Source organism: Pelmatolapia mariae, linkage group LG7, assembly GCF_036321145.2.
Source record: "Pelmatolapia mariae isolate MD_Pm_ZW linkage group LG7, Pm_UMD_F_2, whole genome shotgun sequence".
In the NCBI taxonomy this organism is placed as follows: Eukaryota; Metazoa; Chordata; class Actinopteri; order Cichliformes; family Cichlidae; genus Pelmatolapia; species Pelmatolapia mariae.
In genome coordinates, this window is record NC_086233.1 from 55,695,476 (window position 1) to 55,718,311 (window position 22,836).

Below are 22,836 nucleotides of genomic sequence, written 5' to 3' on the forward strand. Positions count from 1 at the left end.
AAAAAAAAAAAAAACAGCGGAGAAGAGGGACGGGGATAAGTGGCAAAAAACAAAAACCAACAAAATAAGCAGACAAAAAATACATATATCGATCACCTGGATCACCTGTTGAGAAAGAAAAAAGAAAACAAGCAGAAGAAAACGAGAGTAATAGAATAAACAACATCACAATGATATATGGGAATATAACACTAAATACTTAATATTAAACATTATTGTGCAGCACGTAAGATCGACAGCGCACAGTGTGCTTTGAGGTAGGAGCCAAAAAGGGTGCAGTTTGTGTGTGTAATCACCTGTGTGTACACCTGTGAGCATGAGCGCGCTTGTATTTAAAAGGTTCCTTAATGTAATGATCTGCTAGAGCATAGGTGTCAAACTCTGGCCCGCGGGCCAAATTTGGCCCGCAGCCTAATTACATTTGGCCCGCGAAGCCATACCAAATTACTATTAGAGCTGGCCTACTGGTATTATACAGCTAATATATATATTGTTTAGTATTAAGCTTTGCTTGTTCCATATTCAGTTTTTCAGCAAAACTTGTTTGAGTCCATAAGAAAAGATTAATTCTTATATCTGGAGGAAGATTTTTTTTCCAATAAATATTAATGTTAGCCCGCGACTTTGTTCCAGTTTTGAATTTTGGCCCACTGTGTATTTGAGTTTGACACCCCTGTGCTAGAGGGTGTGGGGGGCCACAGTCCCATCCTCCAGGGGATGAAGCAGGTATGGAGGAGATCAAAACTCCAGACATCCAGAGGCCCCCAGAACACAAGAGACCAAGGAAGACCAACAGAGGGGCAGCCGCGCCACTGTCCCAGAAAGAGCTGAGGAGAGTCCCAGATGAGGGATCACTCAGCAGCCGCGGAGCAGAAGCCAGGGGGGGTTGCAGTGACGTGCCCGTGAGCTCCGCCGGCAGCCAGCTGTGCCTGAGTGACCGAGCCCCAGGCCGAGAGGCCGAGGGCACCCCACCCCCGAAGTGGCCCGAGCGAGCCCCAGGTTCCAGGCCCCGATAAGCAGCCACCAAGGAGTGAGCTGGTGTGTACCCGGACGCCCACCCCCGGACACAAAGAACCACCAACGCACCGATGTCTGAGGGCGTCTGCCACCGGCAGGGGAAGTGGTGGGGGGAGATAGGCCTCCAAACCTTGGAGGGCCTGAGATGTCCCCAGAGAGGTGGCGTCTGATACCCAACCTGACATATAGACACAGACATACAGGCACACTCAAATACAAACATCCATTCCCACCCTTATGCTCTCATAGGCAATTACTCCACACTCAACCAACGTGGAGACAGACATAAAGAGACGCTGTACACACAATCACACTCCCCAAGCGTACTCTAAGAACCGGGTCTAGGTACCCTTACCCCTGGAGGGGGAAACTGCACCCAGACCCAGGTGGTGTTACCCTTTTCCCTGCAGTGGGGAGAAGCAGACTGCCCCGACTCCGCAGCAGCAGGGAGGCCCCACACACCAGACCCCAGTCGGACGGCCAACTCCTCCTCCTAGCCCCCCCGCTCCAGCAGGCCGCAGAGACCGGGGGTGTGAGAAGACTCCAAACCTCCCTCTACCCGCTCATATGTAGTGTTGATGTATATGTGTTCTAAGGTGCAATTAAAACCCAGGAGGGCATGGAGCTACCTGCCAGAGAGCAGCAGGTAAGCGCATAGCCCCTCCTGATAGCCCTCAATGTCTACGTGTATTTAAAATTGAGAGGTGGGCAACGACGCCAGGGGTGCGGTGTACACCCTGATGGTAATTTGGAGTCCGTGTTGTGAGCCCACCCCCAAGATCCTATATGTATGTGTTATGAGAGTGTGAGTAATGTGAATGTCTAAGTTGTGAGATAAAATTGAGGCAGAGGCAGCCAGAAGGGGACAGAGGGGGGGGATGCCTCCTCTGCACCCTGGTGACACACCCCTACCCCAAGGCCCTGCATGTGTGGGTGATTGTGGTGGAGCGGGAAGAGGGAGGCAGCTGGAGATGGGGAGGGAAAAAAGGGGAGGGGCAAGTGACCCCTCCCTGGGGCCAGCTCCCCCGCTGACCCCAGTAGGCACCCCCATACTCTGCAACCCGCCAGGGAAAGGGGGCCCAGGCCCATCCGGACCAGGGCCCAGTGCAGCAGCGCCGCCCGGCCCCACCGAGCCCGGGACAGCCCACCCGACCCCACTACAGAGAAAACTGCACCCACCCCATCATCCACTCATCTTCCAGACTACACAAGACAATAGACGCCCAGGCTGAGATCTTCCTCCACCTCTCCTATATCTCCCCCTCCTGCAGAGAGAATTCCTGAGAAGAGGAAAGCTCCTGCAAGCCAGCCATCTAATGGTCTAAGAAATTACTTATTAAAATATATTTTGTTCTGCTTTTTGGTTATAGATATAATATTACAATGGAGAGGGATGTCCTCCCTGCACAAACACAATTAATATCTAGACCACTCTTGTGACAAAAGGTCAGTCTGACTGGGCTAATATTAATATCTCTTTATATTCCCAGGCTTCTCTCAGACTAGACTCAGGAAAAAGATAAAAATGAGGATAACACACAAAAGACAGAAAGGGCTAAAAAAGTAATACAGGGGGGGAAAAAGCAATGGATTGGTATAAAAAGATCAATGAAACAATCACAGTATTTAATGAGAAATAACTTTCCTATAGTTAGAACTTGACCGCAAACTAATATTGTAATGAAAAATGTTAAAGTAAAGAAGAAACACCCTTCAGTCATTGTACGAGTGTTGATAATGTACAGCTTGTCTACCACAGGCAACTCTTCAACATCCCTGACAGCAACAATGTTTATAATGTCACAAACACAACAACCTGCTGATGTGAGTTGAGTAAAGCATGAATGAGTTAATAAATAACTACACATAAAACTTTAAGAGAAATCTGTTCATGTTTTGTGTGTCTAAAAGAAAAAAAATATCAGCCAAGAAAGCATTTTTAAATCACCAACTATCAGTATCAGTCTTAAAAATCCTATATTATTATGACTTGACATAATAATAATAATTTAAGAATAACCATAACCTTGGTTGATCATTTCAGGACACTAATATATTGTCTATACTATTATTATTTTGATAATATCAACAAGAAATAACTCATCGAACTAACCCAGATCGGATGAATAACAACACACAACTAAGCCCAATTACAGAAACAGAGTTCAAGATTTAACACAGTTGCCAATCTTCTCAGGAGTGGATGTCCCAAATTCACCCCAAAGGTGAACAAACCACCAGACTTTTGGAACAATGTCCTCTGGACAGGTGAGACCAAGAGGTTTAATCATAAAGCACAGTGCCACGTTTAGAGAAAACCAAACACAGCATATCAACAAACACCTTATATTAAATATCAAGTGGTGGATGGGTGACATTTAGATGACTTTTTATTATTTTCTGATCAGTAAAACCTTCTAACTGAAGACTGTGTATTAGATTGTGACTTTATTTTATACATATATATTTTAATTGTTTAAATTATTTAATCCCAACAATACATATTTATACATGAGATTTTTAATAATCACACGTTTCGTTTCAGGATGGTGCCTAGTGTCTAAGGCTGTCCTCAAGCAAAGAGGATGTTACAAGTACAATCAATATATAATTCACTTAAAAAGCAGTAACCCCGATAAATGAATGCTGCAGTTGCTGCATTGATGCTTTGATATTTTTTTTTATGTATGCGATTTCAATTTTCCCGCTCTATGACATTTCCTAAATGCATTCATTATTATGCATCAAGATTTAAAAGTTATGCAATAAAAATGAGAGTAATTAAATTTTAGGGGGGTCAAGTACAGTTCTAATACAAGAAAAGAACCTTAAAGCAACAATCATCAGGGTTGGCTTTGTGGATAGCTTATTTTAGCTATCCTGTTACAAATTTGCTGTTTTCATTCACTCTCCCTTGTAATACCTCTGCTTTCTGTGGTAAGCTCACTGCAGAATACCCGCTCAGCACCAATGAGCCAAAACATGCTCTTAGCAACTTACTGTTGAACATGGAAGCTTCTCAGACACATAAAACACTTCTAAAAAGGTAGTTAACAAAATTAACAGTTTACAAACTTAACAATAGTATCAACTGGACATAAAATAAAAAACAAACAAACTAAAAAAACAGATCGTTTGAGTCAAGGTGTCTGTGTCAGTATTTGGACTGAAAAGTTGTGTTCTTAGTCCTGAATTATTTTCGGGGGCTTGAACTCAGTCCAGGTCTGTTAATAGTTGGTTTCTGCTTCTAAATCTCAATCCATCCATTTTCTTAACAACTTATCCAACTGAGTTGCAGGGAGCTGGAGCCTATCCCAGCTGACACTGAGTAAGAGATGAGCTACAGCCAGGGCAGGTCATCAGAGAGACAGACTACCACTCACACCTACACCCGCACCAATTTACTAGATGCACAGGGAAATCCCTTCTCTACTCAGAAAGGCACCAGCAGAACTGTTAATTTGGGTAACACCATCAAATCTGTACCAGAATAACAGAACTGAAATAATATTTGTTTTTCAACTACTGAATTTTGCGGCCTGCATTCAACCAATCTACAATGTAAATCAGGTCGGCCACTCTAGCAGTACTGATTAACAAGTTACTAAACGACAGGTTCCCACTCTTACTGGCTAAGCAAAACAACACTTGCATATCTGGAAATACGTCAAAATATCATCTGGACTGACGATGCAGGCAGATGGTAGTTAAACAAGAACACACAAAAGGGACTAAAGAGATTAATCTACCAGGAGGCTACACAGCAGGTACTCAAAACATGATGGCCACATGTTCCACAGAGTACAAAAATGACATAAGGCATAACTGTCACTGGATATCCACTCGGTAAATTGGCCAAGAAAAGAATTTGACGCTGATGATATAAAAACAACTTGAAGGAAACCAGGCATGTTTTTTGTTTGTTTTTTTAGCTTTTTTTTCAATTTCTGAAATTTCCACTTGAAAACAAAAGTCCTATTATTTATTCAGCAACAGATTTACAACTGTAAGGTCAAAATGACAAGCCTTGGGGTTAATGGAGAAGAGACATTTTTAAACTTAAGAGTCTACTTTCCACATCACGAGATCAAAATTAAATTTAACAGTCCTACAAAAACTGCCATTTTTTTTACTTCGACTAATAAAAAGTCTAAATTAGAATAATTGAGATAGCTTTAGAACAATTAGTCACTAGCACAGATTTTTTTAAAATTTCAACAGCACAAAAAAGACAGCAGGGATGAACCAGCATTGTGTTTACACATAACAGACAAGTATCTTTAGTGACTTTATTTCTAGCATCCTGTTGGCAGCCTTTCAATTTCTTTAGTTAGCTTAATGAAAAATGCTAAAAATAACAGAGTTTAACAGGTATAAAGCTGGATTTTTGCACCAACTAAGCCATCCTCAGTCAGCTGAAAACATGGTATATCTTGGAACGGTGTGTAGTGCACAGGAAGCTGAACAAGGAGAAGTGGGGCAGGCCTAAAAAGCAAAACAAAAACTTTACCAGTATGTAAAAGTTATGTCTTCAGGGTTTCAGTGGAAGGGTCGTTTGCCAAAAGCCATTTTAAAGAAAGGGAAACAGGGAGAAATGACTGAACAATGCCAAATTATACAAGAACTGGAGTGAAAATCAATGGAGTGATGAATCCAAGTTTGAAACTTTGGGTTCAATGGGTTCCATCGGTTTTGGGGATCTTGTCAAAACTGATGGAACACTGAAAAGTGCAATCATATGTTTAAACACCACGCAGTACAGTCTGGAATCTGCCTGACTGGTAACAGCATAATTTTTTTGCATTGATTCCAAACACACTGCCAATGCAGCAAAACTATACCATGGAGAGAAAACCGCACAATGGAACACTCCCCAGCATGTGGACCTCGACATTATTGAAGCAGTGTGGGATCATCTTAACAGAGAACAGAACAAAAGGCAGCAAACATCCAAAGAAGATGCCCTTCAAGAAGCCTGGAGAACTATTCCTGAAGACTTCTTAAGACTGCCTCAACTTCAATAAATTGCTGCACCTATTTCCCATTTTCCTAGCAAAATATAACTAAATTATCAGTGACTCAAGACTTTTGAAGAGTACTGTAGAATGAAAAATGTCAAGGACAATGTCTTTAATGAAATATTAAGCCTACATATGTACATGTGCCAAATGTTTCCAGAAAATAACTTACTCAGACAGCAGTTCAAGACGGTAGCAGACAGGAAAAACAGGGTACCTTATAATCCAACTACACAGGCAGACAGAAGAGGTGGAAAAAAATTCAAAAACAACAGAAAAGGCAAAGAGAGCATCACAAAGTGCTAAGTCCAGCACAAAATATCAGGATGTAAAGTGTAAGGAGGGACACCATATGCTGCTACATGCAAGCATGTGAACAGGAAAATATGCACCGAGACAATGAAAGGGCCTTCAAGATGTCTATTTCAGTTCGACCCAATAAGATGCAGCAACTATTGTTACAAACAAGAGAGCTGAAACCTCGAGCTTCCACAAGACAAATGGTTTTTCAAAGAGAAAGCATACTGCATGTAACCCTCAAACCCAAAGGTCTATATAACAAGACTTGAGGGTTTTTTTTGTTTGTTTTTTGTTTATTTTTAAAATTATTTTCTCAACATCATAATCGTGACAGATTTCTACATCTGACAGAAAAATGTATTCTGTGAATGGATAAAGAAATGGGATGCACTGAGAGGCGTAACACGAAAATAAATGGAGAAGATGGATTAAAGCAGGTAGGCAATAGTGGGGCAGACTATTTATGTGTGTGTCTCCCTCTCTTTTGAGAGATGAATGACACCCATTAGCGGTATTGGGAACCTATCTTTTTTTGCTTCAATCACAAAAATAGAATTTTTGTGAAGCTGGGTATGATGAATACCAAATGATACCCATGGCCGGAAAAAAGTACAATCTTTACAAATAATTTCCCAAACACCCCGACCGAACAAAAGGTGGTACTGACTGCTAATGCAACTGTACTATCTCCTGTTGCCAAAATACAGTTAGCGATTAAATGTTTGCCAAAGACTGAACAGTACTTTTATGTAATGATGGACTTGCTTAGAATAAATTGCAAGCTGAATGACCAAAATCCATTAATTTTCTTCCATAATTTCCATAATTGTCTTCCATAATTTTAACACCACTCTTTATTTTACTCCATCACCTAACCACACCTGAAGAAGAAATTCTCAAAACACAGTTCACATGCAAGAATAGCACCAGAAATAATACCCCTACTTCAGATTAATTAGGCTGAAAAAATACTGGGAACTCAACATAATAGGCCAGAGATTGAGAAAGGAATTGTGAAGGAACTATTAACTATTTTATACTCTGGCTTTACTGCATATTGGGCTGCGCTCCACCCTAATTTCTCGCAGAAAAGGGAAAGTGTTGCCCAGCATGATCTTTGCATGGTGCTTCATTCTCCTGATCTAGGCTTGAAACACAGCAGGAGATGTGTAATCCTACTTCAGGCAGACTATTCTAGTGTAATCTCCTGCTTACTCAGAGTACACACGAGTCACTTTTGACTGCTCCATAAAAGATTCAAACTGTCAGAATCTGGCCATCTGTCATCTGCCTCTATGTTTGTCTGTCAGACTTTCAGGCAAACTCTCTGTTTGTCTTTCCCTCTATCACTGTGTCATCCCATATGTGTTCTTGCTTTCTTATCCATATACTGGACTAAATGTGACTCGCTGAAACTGAAAATAATAATTCCTGGAGCATCCCAACATTACATAACCACATTAAGGCAAGTCCCCGGGCAATGGGATTAGGACTCATGAACATGTGTGCATGTTTGAGTGTGTAACTGTGTAAGCTTGTAAAACCATGCCCAGGTGTGTGTGTGTGTGTGTGTGTGTGTGTGTGTGTGTGTGTATTCTTTCATGTAACTGCAAATACTTATTCTATATAATTACGTATTTGCATGCTGAGAGTTTTGAGTATTTGTGTGGACATGAGTTTGAGCTTGCTTGAAAACATTTTTGTCCACACAGGGCTATTCTATAGCACCTTTGGGGAATTCTCTACTTTCTTTTCAGCTGCCTTCCTTTTATTTCCTGCCTTTATTCCTGGCATTCGGTGCTGGAGCCTCACTAAGATACAATGGGTCATTTCAGCCAAGTATCCAACAACAATGAGGTAATCAACAACAACAAGCAGAGCACCAGCCTCTTGCCTTTGCCATCAATGTCTGTAGAATGAATAGAAACGGGACACTCAGCCTAACTTCGTGCAAAAAGCTTAGTAACTGAGCACAAGTATGTAGCGAATGGCTGCCAGGGTATAATCTGTGTTTTGCTTTACAATTAATAGACAATATCTCAAGTATTAATGTGAAACAGAAGGTGGATGGCTAGATAAGTTGATAAGTGTTGACTCAGAGCTTCACTAGCAATATAAAATGTCATGTGTTATTCCAGAGGAATGTCACTTCATTTGTCTAATAGTGTGATCTTATATGTGCTACTGTCATATTTATATATATATATATATGTGTGTGTGTGTGTGTGTGTGTGTGTGTGTGTGTGTGTGTGTATGTGTGTGTGTGTGTGTATATATATATAGAGAGAGAGAGAGCAGCAATAGATGCAGACATATTACATGGGGTCAAGATATGTTGAGCTGAACGTTTTATTTTACAGCCAATCAAACAGTAAAATGCTTTTTCTCTGCAGTTAAGTGCAGTTCCAGGCAATCAAATTGAAGATCCCCCTTAACCTCAAAGAAATGGCACCATGACACTTCAGTGAGAGATGTTCCACTGCACTGCATTACTCAATGTTGTTGAATCTACATGAATGAGATAGCAGAGCTTGAAAACTGAATGACAGAACTAATTTACTATGTGCCCATTTGTCCTGTTTCACACCACCTTCTGCAGCAATCACATACCGATATGGACACACTTGTGAAGGCAATCAAATGGTTTCAACAGTCTGATGGTTCTGCTTTTATTTTCAGTGGCTGCAATACTACACAGGCACAGGCTACACATTCAGAGAAACTGCAGCTTCATTAGTGGAGAAACAGTGTATGATTGGACCGGTTATACTCTCTGGGCACAGAGCAACAACAGTGGGAAGACGACATGATGAGGTAAAGTTTTACTGTTTAGGTATAACTGTCATGATTCTCTACCTCGTGCCTTCTTGTGCATTTGCAATCACCTCACAGCCTCCGTTACCCCTGATGCCTTTTCCGTTCCTCCCCCTTCCCTCAGACCCCCATTCTCACCCTAAGTGGCCAGTTGTCAAAGTCAGCTGAAGCCCAGTTAATGAAGAGGTAGATTTATTAGCAAGGCAACAGTGGAAAAGGTGGGGAGGGGAGGAGTGGAACCCCCAGAAGCCAGCAAGCAAACACAGCTACTAAGTGTGCATACCAAAAAAACCCAAAACCAAAAACGAGGGAAAAGAAGAGCATGGGTGATAAGGATAAAGAGAGGCTGACGAAAAAGACGAAAAATTAAAAGCTGACAATGTTTAAAAGGACAGATAATACATAAAGCCAGCAGTAGAGAGGTAGAAAGCACCTATTCAAAGAGGAAGGGGGAGAGGCAGATTACCTCTCTTTTATACTCTGGCTACAGAATGAGCTCTTACCGTCTGCTGCAAGTCTGGGATTCCAATGCGGATGACCACCGTGTTGCCTGTTGGCTCCTCCATGGGTGCTCTTGCACTGTTGCTACGCTCTGCACCGGGACGGAAAGCCGGAACACCGTGAGGAACGGGAACGCCACTGTCCTCTTCCCGGGAGCTGCTGCTGTCAGTGCTGGCCCCCTGGCTGCCGTTTGCTGCGTGTGTGTGAGGGTGTGTGAGTGTGTGTGAGTGTGTGTGTGTGTGCTGCTGCTGCTGCTGGTCCTGCCGTGGAGGGCTCGGTGGCTCATGTTTGCCGGCTGCCGGACGCAGAGGCATGCTCCGTGTTAGAGGCTCGGTCTATCCGTCTCTCTCTCTCTCTCTCTCTCTCTCTCTCGTTCGCTCTTGCTCTCTCTCGCTCTCTCAACACACATTCAAACACACACACTCATACAGTCAAACACACACGCAACACAAGCACACGCATACACCAATGGCTCTCGCTCACGTTTGCAGCATGCATCACTCGCCTGGGAGAGAAAAAAAGGGAGGGAGAGAGAGGAGGGTGGCAAAGGGGGAATGGGCAAAGAGGAGGGGGTAATAGGAGATTACAGAGGGTTGGAGGGTAAAAACACAAAGATAAGTACCCAAGGCAACTTGAAACTAACACTCAAATTAATAATGCAGGGCAACTTTGAAGAAATGACATTCACAGAATAGTGCAAAATCTCTGTCTGCAACTTACAGACAGGATCAACCTAATGCCATTAGCAAAAGCTGAAAACGAATAATGGAGGGACAGCATGAATAAACAATTAGATTAAAAAAAAATTGATCATTCGCATTAACTATAGGCGTGTTTGGATAGCGTTAATGACAGCACCACTGCCAATTAATTCGTATAATGACCTCTGCACCCATTGATGTTGCAATATTCATAATGTGACACAGCTGTTGTCACACACTGTTGATCTTGCTGTAGAGTACTAACACTATGGTAATATTAGGACAGCGTGTGTGCGTGTGTGTGTGCGTGTATGCTGGCAACGGGAGGGGGATGTTTGTTCAGATCAATGCGGGGCAGGATTTGGCCTTCATGCTTCACTTTATCTATGGGGGGTGTCAGTGATCAAAAGCCTCCCTGGTAAACAGCGACACACAAACAGAACAAACTGCCTTTAATGTTGATGAGGTTTTCGTGGGAGTTTTTCCTCATTGAGGGCTATTTTCATACAGGTCCTAAGGCCAAAACAAATAAACATCAATCTGACCTTGATTTCCATCTAAATGCTTTGTTAAGCAGGGATCCCGAGCATTTTAAAGTTTGCCATTGTATATGAACAAAGATGCATTATTATTACACTGACCAACATCGACTTGCGTGGCCCCTGTTCTCGCATTCAATTGAATTCAAAACTCCAGATAACAGCAGAAATGCTTATCTGCTGAGATTAGTAATTGGACTCTGTGAGCTGTGCTTGAATATAGTCAGTTATTCACACCACAATTTCAACAAGTGATCTCCTCATGGAAAAAAAAATGTGCTGTGAAACATTTGCAGCAGGTCTGTAAATTATTAACCGTGATGTTAAGTCAGTGCTATGCCCCATTGTGTTCTCACTGACATCCTAGTTCAAGCTGACCAGACGGCCCCAAGACAACATTTTCTTATTAGGTGGAATTTAAAGCGAGCGCTTGAATGAGAAAGTGATGAAAGCAAGCAGATAATGCGAGCAACTGAGTACGTGTGCATATATGTAATAGTTTGCAAAGGTTTTAGGCATTAGTGGATTGCGTTGTTATCCGTCAAAGGATGTCCACCTAACAGACACCAGATTCTACAGTATAGTAACAACTCGAAACATGTATCCAGCACCATCACATCACATTGAAGCATATGAGACAGAGAACAGTCTCAAGACAGTGTGAACACACAGTAAAAACTGTAGCAAGTTTCTTAGCAATGACTAGTGCAGCATACTTGCCGAGGGGCTTGAAAAACTGTACACTTGATATACATTGCATGACCAAATCCTAGAGGATTTCTGTTTACAGCACAAACACTGAATAAACACAAGCTTTGAAGGCATCCTTAATTTATTTTTAGCAATAAAACTGTGCACTTTTTGGCCACTAGATATATACATACATACACACATATATATACACACACACATATATCTATATATATATATATATATATATATATATATAGATATATGTGTGTATATATAATATATATATATATATATATATATATATATATATATATATATATATATATATATATATATATATATATACACACACACACATATATCTATATACACACATATATCTATATATATATATATATAATTTTATAATCTTAGATAAAGGTACTGACCTGCTAGTTTAATTAAGAGAAAGAGAAGCGCAAGATTAAATTCCATGAGAACAAATAAGATCTACCAGTCATTAGATATTTTGATCTTTATCTTAAAAACATGGAAGATGCTGATTTTGAGATCCATAAATGCAAATAAAAAGCTAAATGCTATTAGTTAACAAATCTTCTTGAAGGGAGACCTGAGTGAGACAGAGAAGGGAGGGAATATAGTTACAATCTTTGAAAGCTTCAGTGTATCTCACTGGATTTCCTACGATGGGGAGTTTTAGCACACACGCTGCATCACGACATCAGAAAAGCCTTTGATTCCTGTCGAGAACTTCTCAGCATAAATAGTTTAGAAGTCAATCACGCTGCTACAGGTTCAACAATATTCAGCACTCAACAGTGCAAGGGCTTCATTCTGTGCTGCTTGGGAAAAGTAAGCATCAGGCTGCACGTTATGAAACACTTAAATGAGATATGAGCCTCACAACCGATAACGTGCTAATTTGGAGGCATATATTTGCTTTCAGTTAAGGGAAAATCAAATATTAGCAGGTCTAGGTAAATAAAATAAACCCATTTGCAAGGTTAGATGAAAACAAGGACATATTCTAAAATCGTTCCCACACTGCAAACTCTAACACCTCTGTCAGCAGATCTGAGTTAGGGCATGCCTGCACTTGCCTGTTTTCACAGTAAGCACATAACAGGAAGTCATCCACTTCAGACACGCGGTCATCACTAGAAATACTTTGATTTTGCTCCCTGGGCTGAGCCTGCAACTGGCGGGACACATGACAGTGACTGGCTAGCTGTGAATTACCTGCCCTACTCTCACAAAGACGACAATTAGTCATTAAACAGATTTTGTACTAGGGTTAGTCATCTCCAGGTAATGTAGAGTAAAGTTCGTCTTCAATAGCTTAAATCACATATCTATGTAATAACAGAGGGGTTACCCAGCACCAAGCACTACAGAGGCTTAGATGCAAATCCGCTGCCAATGCTGGACACTTCACAGTATGTAATCCCATTAGCTCCAAAGAAAGAGTATGGCAGGTTGTCCTAATGCATTACAGGATCAAGCAGGTCACTCCAGCTTTGTGTAACCTTTGCCTGCCAGGTCTTATGGGTACAGAAAATTGATAGCATTAAACCTTGCTGTTCAGCTGTGTGTTATTGGTTGTTATTAGTATTGGTTAAAATGAGTTTTGTTACAGGCTTAAAACTACATTGAGACATTTTAGAGTCCAACACTGTTTGGAATCCAACACTTTTGAATTTTTCAAAATGACTGATATCTAGAATAATCTAATTTAATAGACGTGAAATAGCAATAGATCCCACATTAAGTCTGTGAATGTGACAAAGAGCCCTAAGTTGGCTTGCCAATAAGCAATGATTCCCCAAAGATATCTGGGGAAGAGCCAGGCAGACATTTCATCCTACTTGCATCATGCAAGGATAAATTGTGTGGGCAACAGCGCTTGAAGAGATCTACATACCAGGAACAAGTTATCTAGTAGAATAAACGGCAAGAAAAAAAGACAAGGAACAAATAATTGTGGTTAAATCATTAACCAGAATAAAACTCTTCTTAAACTTTTGACTTGATTTACAAATGGAATTTGATTTAATTGCTACACCTACTTCTGTGTACTCACAGAACTTATTCTGAAAATCGCTCCTCACACATCAGTGGTGGCATTATGGAACATCAATCTTATTAACTGTATCTTTCAATCTTTTAAGTCTCCTTAGTATAAGTCAGAATTTCAATCCGATATTTCAGAAGTGATCAGTTTTTGGACAAGCTTGAGTTTCTAACCATTTGCACCGAGGTTGCAAAACAAAAACCGTTTTTCTCTGCTGACTTTACGAGAAATTACTTTTGCAAATATGCAATGCAAAATAATCAAGCTTTCAGTCCTGATGGATTTCCTGTCAAATTCTAGAAGAAATTTCATGATAAATTAGCTCCTCTATTGTTTGTGGTATATAATAATTCCTCGGAACAAGGTTCTTTGCCACCCTCCATGAACCAAGCTGTTAGCTTTTGAGAAAGAATAATATTATGCAGTTCTTACAGACCACTCTCCTTAATAGGTTGGATAACAGGGTTTTTTTAAGGGCTGCCACCTTTTCACCAATATGCACACTCTTTTAACTCTTTTACTCTTTCAAATTACTCTTACTATTATTTAAAAATGCTACTTTAAAACCAGAAGACTAGATTCGATAGAGCAGAATGAAATTACCTGTTTGCTCTACTATGTAGATTTGATCTTAGTGAGAAGTTAATTTCTTAGATTTCATTACTGAAAAAGCTACGTTCAGAGGACCAGAATCAACTTTTGGATTATTTCCTTACCTTGATGATTGAGCATGCATCAAGACTTCTTAAGTAAAGCTTTTATTACTTTATGCATCTCCAAGAACAAATGGTAAATGGCCTGTATTTATATAGCGCTTTTACTAGTCCCTAAGGACCCCAAAGCGCTTTACATATCCAGTCATCCACCCATTCACACACTGGTGATGGCAAGCTACATTGTAGCCACAGCCACCCTGGGGCGCACTGACAGAGGCGAGGCTGCCGGACACTGGCGTCACCGGGCCCTCTGACCACCACCAGTAGGCAACGGGTGAAGTGTCTTGCCCAAGGACACAACGACCGAGACTGTCCGAGCCGGGGCTCGAACCGGCAACCTTCCGATTACAAGGCGAACTCCCAACTCTTGAGCCACGATCGCCCCAACAAATGCACTAATGCTGTACAACTATTTACTGTGTACTATCTCATGGAACTACCCAAAGCTGCCCTTTATCTCCACTGTTATTGGCTCTTGCAGCAGAACTGCAGGCCATCTTACTGAGGTCTTCACCTTTGTTCATACCACCCCTGGAAAATTACCTGTCCTTGACAGATTCGGTTCTTTCTATAAGATATTAATTGATAGATATCTTATCTTATTCTATCTAGTAAGGTAAATGTTTTCATAAATATTCAGTAAACGTTTTAGTAAATGTAACCCGAACCTTAACTTCTCTAATGTCCTTTAATTATTTTTCCTCTGATCACTAAGACTAAATCTGACCTACAAAGACAGAGTAATCTACCTTTGTCTTCTTCTTAGCCTTAGAATTAATCAAGGCTGTTTTTCATGTTTTCATTTTATCGAAACAATTCTTCAAGTCAATTGATCAAACCATTGCTTCTTTCCTGTGGCGTGGAAAAAGAAACTAGGATTCACAAATCTTTAGTCCAGAGGTGTAAAGTCAGTGGGAAACTTGCATTACCAAACCCACCATTACACTACTGGTCTGCACATATCCATAAGCTGACATTTTGATTTAGGTCCTCGGCCGTCCCCTGTTGCAGAATGGAAAAATCCTGCGTTACCTCTTCCCTTACAGCATTACTCACTTTTCCTTTCCCAACCAACCTCTCTGGTTTTACAGATAAACCAGTGGTAATAGCAATCATAAGTTTAGGCAATATTTTAAATTCTTCTCAGCTTCCTCTTTAACCCTTTCACCCATAGTGGTCACTACAGTGGACAGCTATTTAAAGCTATTTGTGTCAGGGTTGATGGTATACTTGCACATAAACCACTACATTGGACACTGATGTGTCACTCCATACCCTGCCACCCACTGGTCGTTTAATGTTACTATAGATGTATGACGTGTTTCATTGCAAAGTGCTTCATACAACCTCAATCAGGATTTTTTCAGTATTCATTATTTTTATTCATCTTTTTGTGCTTAAAGATGAATAAAAAGAATTAAGAAAAAAATCCTGATTGAGGTTGTCATAATTCATGCATGAAAGGGTTAAAACCAGTAAACCATTTATTTCGCCCGTCGCTGACTGATGTCACCTTATCCTTATGGCATAGTAAAGGCCCTAATCACCTTTGCGACATACTGTATAAAAACAATATTTTTCAAGTCAAATAATGTGTAAAAATCACTTTTTCTTGTTTTCTTTTTTTATTATTATTATTCCATTTTGTTGGAAACTTGTGCTATCTACAACTGTTGTTCACATTTACTTAATAAAAACGATTAAGTATGTTCCAGCTTTTTTTACAGCCTTGTACAGTCAATCACCCTACAATATTTTAGATATTTGCATATGTTTTTAAAGGGTACATTTGTGAATATTGTGAAAATAGCCGGTGAACTAAAATCACTGGAGGACAGAAAACATTTCTGCAACTACTTTGATTCCTAACTTGGTACCTGCTTGAGTACCAAGAAAAGTACCAAATCAACCAACCAGCCTTCTAAATGTGAGGATGCACTGGGTTTTGTTTGTTTTCCTTTGGTTATCACTGACAATAAAATGCTTTTGGTTTTAGACATCTTACCAGACAAAACAAGCAATTGTTGCTTGTTTTCTTTTTTCTTTTTTTTTTCTTTTTTTTTTTTGTCTGTCCCATTTGGTTCTTTAGCCGTCAGAATTGTTGTCTGAAGACCAACAAGGATACCAAATGGATTTATTTTGCCAAATGGATCATCATGGCATTGCCGTATTGGTCCATTTGATCAACCTTTGTTGTTATTATTTATTTTATTTTCGGTTGTTACAGATGGGACAGACATGACTGGGGGATAGGAAAGAGAGGAAGGAAAAGAAAAACAGAAGGGAAGAGGGACAGTGAGAAAGGGCACTTACAAAGACAAAGAGAAAAAGAAAAAAAAATCTCCTGGATCACCTGTTGAGAGAAAAAGAAGAGAAAACAAGCAAAAAAAAAACAAAGCAACATACTAAACACAACACCATCCCGTTAATCTAGCTAAGTGTGAACAGCAGTAAATACTAAATATTGAATGTTGTTGTGCAGCACACAGGACAGACAGCGCACAATGTGCTTTGAAGTAGCAGCTAAGAAAGGTGTAGTTTATGTCTACGAACAGTGAACACCCGTGTGCACACCTGTGTGGATCAGCGCGCTTGTATACAAAAGGTTTCTCTATGTAACGGTCTGCTAGAGGGTGTGGGGGGCCATAGCCCCGCCCAAGGTGGACCACCGGAGGGGCATCCGTGCCACCCTCCTGGGAAGGGCTGAGGAGATCCCCAGACGAGGGGTCACCCAGTAGCCACGGAGCAGAAGCCAGAGGGGGCTGCACTGGCGTGCCCGCCGGCTCTGCCGGCAGCCAGCTGTGCCAGAGTGAACCGAGCCGCAGACCCCGAGGCCGGAGGCCCGGGGGGTCCCCTTTGCCCCGGAAGAGGCCTGACCGAGCGACAGGCACCAGGCCCCGCCAAGTAGCCACCGGGAGTGAGCTGGTGTATACCTGAGCGCCCAGCCCCGGACACCAAGAACCACCAATGCACCGACCCCTGAGGGCATCAGTCACTGGCAGGGAGTGTGGTGAGGGGAGATAGACCTCCACACTTTGGAGGGCCTGGGTGTTCCCAGAGAGGTGGAGTCTAAGACCCGACCTGACATATAGACACAGACAAACAGGCACACACAGACACAAACATGCATTCCCACCCTCATGCACACATATACAAACACTCAGCACTCACCCAACGTAGTAATAGACATACATGGACATGTACACACAATCACACTCCCCAAACATACTCTATACCCCAGGTCCAGGTACCCTCACCCCCAGAGGGGGAAACGGCACCCAGACCCAAGAGATGTGACCCTTTCCCCCGGGGTGGAGGCAAGCAGACCGCCCCAGGCTCCGCGGCAGCAGGGAGGCCCATCGGACAGCCAACACCTCCTCCCAGCCCCCTGCCCCGATGGCTAGTAGAGAACGGGGGTGTGTGAAGACCCCATACCTCCCTCCTCCCGCTCATGTGTAGTGTTGCTGCGTGTTGTTCTAAAGTGCATTTAAAACAAGGGAGGGCATGGTGCTGCTGCCAGAGAGCAGCAGGTGTTAGCACGGCCCCTCCCGAGAACCCTCAATGTCTACATGGATTTAAAATTGAGAGGTGGGCACCGGTGCCAGAGGTAAGGTTGAATACACAGACCGTCCACTAGACGCCGTTAACGTGGTCACCCTCAAGGCCCTATATATATGTGTGTGTTATGAGAGTGTGAGGAATGTGGATGTCTAAGTTGTGGAATAAAATTGAGGCACAGGTGGCCAGAAGGGGACAGAGGGGGGGGGGGAATGCCTCCCCTGCACCCTGGTGACACACCCGCACCCCAAGGCCCTACCTGTGTGGGTGGGTGTGGTGGAGCGGGAAGAGGGAGGCAGCCGGGGATGGGGAGGAAAAGAAGGGAGGGGCAAGATGCCCCTCCCTAGGGCCAGCTCCCCCGCTGACCCCAGTAGGCACCCCCGTCCTCTGGTACCCACCAAGGCAAGGGAGCCCAGGCCCATCCAGACCGGGGCCTACGGTAGCAGCACCGCCAAGCCCCACAGGACCCGGGGAAGCCCACCCTACCCCACCGCAGAGGAAACTGTACCCACCCCAACATTCAATCATCTCCCAGACTACACAAGACAACAGACACCCAGGTTAGGTTTATTCTCCACCTCTCCTATGTCTCTCCCCCACCTGCAGGGTGGACTTCTGCAAGGATGGAACAACCTCCCTGCCAGTTGAAGAGCCCCCCAGTTAGGCCGATGCACCAGAGGCCCCCTGCGCCAGGGCTGAGCCCCTGTGCGCCCACCCGCCCACAACCTCGGCGACACACCGACGAGGACCGAAGCCCCCAAGGCCCAGCCAGAGCCCCATCACGGAGACGAAGCACCCCCGAACCCCAAGCCCCCCCGCCTGCCCCGGATCCACTCAGGGGCAGCCAGGCTACCAGGCCAGTAACCTACGTCCGCCAGTACAGACCATCCCCCAGCCCCGCTGCACGCAGCCACGAGGAGAACACCCTCTAAGAGCGACCAGAGCCACTAACCAGGTTGTGACCACAACCCCCCGGGTTGAGCCCTCCAGGGATAACGTCTCTAGGGGTTCTCCAGGCGCCCTAAGCCCGTCCCAACCTCCACATCAACCACAATAGCTAAGGCGGGACCAAACCACGACCCCCCACCCCCGCTAGGTGATGGAGCCGATCAAAGGAGCCCAGAGGGATTGATCTAATGTGGTGGCAGAGGTTGTATCGAGACTAATGTGATCTATTAGATGGTTTTTATATTGATTAGGATTAAGATTATTTTTATTTATCCAGTTCATGAGGACCGTTTTCTTGGCAATGCATAGGGCAGTAAAAACCATGTGGACTGTATTAGTTTCTGTAGTGACATCATCCAATTTTCCCAACAAGCATACTAAAGGGGAGGCTGGAATGTTACATTTCAGACACTTTGAATTGTTGCTTTGTTACGGCTGCGGCCATATGAACACTGTGTGCTGTCTTGTTCTGTCTCTCTACTGTGTTTTAGACTCTTTGCAGGTCCATCCTCTAATGAAGAGTAGCGAGCAGCTGATTGGCCCGTGGAACACGTGCCCACGTTCAAAAAGCCGCTCTGACAGCTTCCCAGAGAGAGAGAGAGAGAAGCGAGCAAGCGGTTTGACAGCCGACGCGGTCCTGGCCCTGGTTTCCAGCTTATATCTTTTGTTGTGTATTTGTGTGAGCGTGTTCGGTGAGAGCAGCTCCTAGTGTGTTAACTTAGTGCTTAGGCACTCATAGGCTGAAGCAGAAGGGGTGAGCCGCTTTTTTTTCTTTGGAACAGTTTTCTCCTGTTTTCCGGGTTAGGGAGCGAGGGTTAGTATTGTCATTTGTTTGTTTTGTTTCTTTCGTAGGGTTTAGTTAGTTTTCTATGGTGGGATTTAGTTGGTTTTGTTTATTGTTTTGGCCTGGGTTCACCGTGGAGCTATGCTTCATCACCTTTAATAAAATCACCTTTTTTTACTCACAACTGGTTTTGGATGTTTGGCTTGGGGACCAGGGCGGGTATTTGTCTCTCTCTCTCCCAACCTTTATGTGCGTCTCCACCCGCCTAGACTGGGGGCGTAACATAAATGGGGGCTCGTCCCTTTTCGTTCGTGTGATTGGTTCGTTTCCTTTTCGCGTTTGCGGTGGGGGGGAAGCGTCGTTTGGGGTGTGTGGGAAGACGGAGAGTTTCATTCATCTGAGCGTTGGGCGCGCGTTTTGCGGCCCTTGAGTGAGCGGCTGTGATGCGGTTAGTTGTCTGCAGGGTTGTTTTCCTTTGTTGCTTTGTTCATGATGACGTTTGACATGGATGATTTTGCGCAACAGCCCTCTGTTGAAAAGTTGGAGCGGTGCACAAAAGCAGATTTGTTAGTAGTGGCTAATTTATTCAATGTGGATGTTCCGTTGCATTCTAAGAAGGCTGAAATTAAACAATGTTTGATAGAGAAACTGGTGGATAGGGGAGTGTTTGGGAGGCTTAAAACTTCGCCGAGGGGGTCTGGGAGTTTGGAGATGGCAGTGGGGGCGGAAGCTGCTGGGGCCGTCCCGAAACCTTCCAAGGGGCGAACGACATCGGAGGCGGAAGCTCCTGTCGCCGTTCAGTCTCCTAAATTGGACCCGGTTGGCCATGTTGCGGCGGGTTTGGTGACGGAGGATCTTAAGCTTGCCCTTTGCTTGAAGGAGGTGGAGCTGGAGGTTAAGGCTAAGGAAGTCGAGCTCATGCATCTTCGCATTCGAGCTATGGAGCTGGATCCTTCTCGAGCGAGAGACGCTGCTCCCGTCCCTGTAAGTACAGCCCCCGACACTTCCGCTGTGGATCAGTTTAACGCTAGCAAGCAAATTGTTTTGGTACCTCCTTTTAGGGAGGGAGAGGTTGATTCGTATTTCACTGCTTTTGAGCGCATCGCTACCACTTTAAAATGGCCAAAGGATGTCTGGAGTCTGTTGTTGCAATGCAAATTAGTAGGAAGAGCGCAGGAGGTTTGTGCGAGTCTCTCCATTGCTGACAGTCTGGATTATGAGGTTGTCAAAGCCACTATTTTGCGGGCTTATGAGTTAGTCCCGGAGGCTTATCGGCAAAAGTTTCGTGCCTGTAGCAAGTCCGACAGACAAACATTTGTGGAGTTTGCACGTGAGAAAGCTGTCTTATTTGATAAGTGGCTGGCTGCCAGTAAAGTAAAGAACTTTACCGAACTGAAGGAGTTGATCCTGTTGGAGGAGTTTAAGACATGTCTCCCTGAAAATATTGTGGTGTACCTTAATGAACAGAAGGTGGAGTTACTGTCTAAAGCCGCTGTCCTTGCCGATGAATTTGTGTTAACCCATCGCGCAGCACTTTCGACAGCACGCCGTGAGTACGCCTCCCCGACACGTCATGCCAAAAGTTATAGGGTTTCTCCTAAGCGACAGGCGCGTTCTGCTGCTATTCCTGTGTCAGACCGCAAATGTTTTTATTGTCATGAAATCGGTCACCTCGTCGTTGCTTGTCCATCACTACAGCGCAAGGAGCAGGCTCACACGGTAAGGAAGCCGAAAAGTGTTGGTTTCGTTCGCTCTATGTCTGCTTCCACTTCACCTGACAATGAAGTGAGAAGTGACAGCCTTGATGACAGCTACCGTCCCTTTGTGTCAGAAGGATTTGTTTCTTTGAACGGAAAAGAAGAGGATCGGGTGCCGATTACGATTTTGCGTGACACCGGAGCCGCGCAGACACTCGTTTTGAGGGGTGTTTTACCTTTTTCTGGTGACTCTTTTTGCGGTCAGATGCTCTTGTCTGGGGAGTGAAAATGGATGTGTTGCGAGTACCACTACACAAGGTGTTTCTTCAATCGCCGCTCGTTTCGGGTCCGGTAAAGGTTGGAGTGCGCGATCATCTGCCAGTGCCCGGTGTTGCGATGATTTTGGGGAATGACTTAGCAAATGGGAAAGTGTTTTTTACCCCGAGAGTGGTTGAAAATCCTATGCCTGATACTTTGTTATCTGACCCTGCTGCTGAGCGCTCACACTCTGTTTTTCCTGCCTGCGCGGTAACTCGCGCGCATAAGCGCAGGTATGGTGACGTTGATTTGTCGGATTCTTTTCTCTGCGCTGGTGGTGAGCCGGAGTCTGAATCTAAAACCTGTGACCCGTTAATGGGCGACTCTGAGGCGATGCTGTCTATTAGCCCATCAGTGATAACTCAACTGCCCTTGGGAGTTAACAAAAAGGATTTTGTTTTGGCACAGCACAGTGACCCGACTCTGGTGGGTTGTTTTTCAGCTGCCGACTCTAGCGACCAGTACCCCCGAGTTTATGGTGTTGAGGATGATGTGTTGATGCGTACCTGGTATCCGCCTGCAGCTGGTGATTTGGGCTGGAATGTGTTTCCACCCGCTCCATTACACCCTATTCCAGTTTTAGGGGAACCTTTTGAACACATACTTATTGACTGTGTTGGTCCACTTCCTAAAACAAAATCGGGCCACCAGTACCTCTTGACTTTGATGTGCGTTGCTACACGTTTTCCTGAAGCCATTCCATTGCGCACCCTTAAGGTTAAATCAGTAGTTAGGGCGTTGGTGAATTTCTTTTCTACTTTCGGGTTACCAAAAGTTGTCCAAACTGACCAAGGCTCTAATTTCATGTCTAGGATTTTTGGCCAGGTTTTGCAGTCACTTGGTATTAAACATCAAAAATCCAGTGCCTACCATCCAGAGTCTCAAGGTGCACTTGAGCGGTTTCACCAGACCTTGAAATCTATGATGCGGAAATTTTGCCTTGAGTCTGAAAAGGAGTGGGATGAGGGGTTGCCGCTGCTTCTTTTAGCGGTGAGGGAAAGCGTGCAGGAATCCCTGGGATTCAGCCCTGCTGAGCTGGTGTTCGGTCACACGGTGCGTGGCCCGCTGCGACTGCTCAAGGAGAACTTCCTGTCCGACACAGATGCTCCTAAGGAAAATGTGTTTGATTATGTGAGTTCTTTTAGAGAGCGTTTGCATAAA

General features: G+C 43.7%; 1 protein-coding gene across 8 annotated transcripts in view; it reads right to left on the bottom strand.

Moving 5' to 3' along the window:
- The window catches only part of shank3a (SH3 and multiple ankyrin repeat domains 3a), a 194,432-nt gene that overhangs the window by 142,311 nt on the left and 29,285 nt on the right, over positions 1–22,836 (bottom strand). For all 8 annotated transcript variants that reach the window (XR_010094399.1, XR_010094398.1, XM_063479829.1 and 5 more), the window contains exon 2: positions 9,653–10,155. Coding sequence is in view for 6 of the 8 variants with exons in the window: in XM_063479829.1 (XP_063335899.1) it covers positions 9,653–9,964 (312 nt within the window). In the remaining 2 variants the exon portion in view is untranslated. The remainder of the gene's footprint in view (positions 1–9,652; positions 10,156–22,836) is intronic.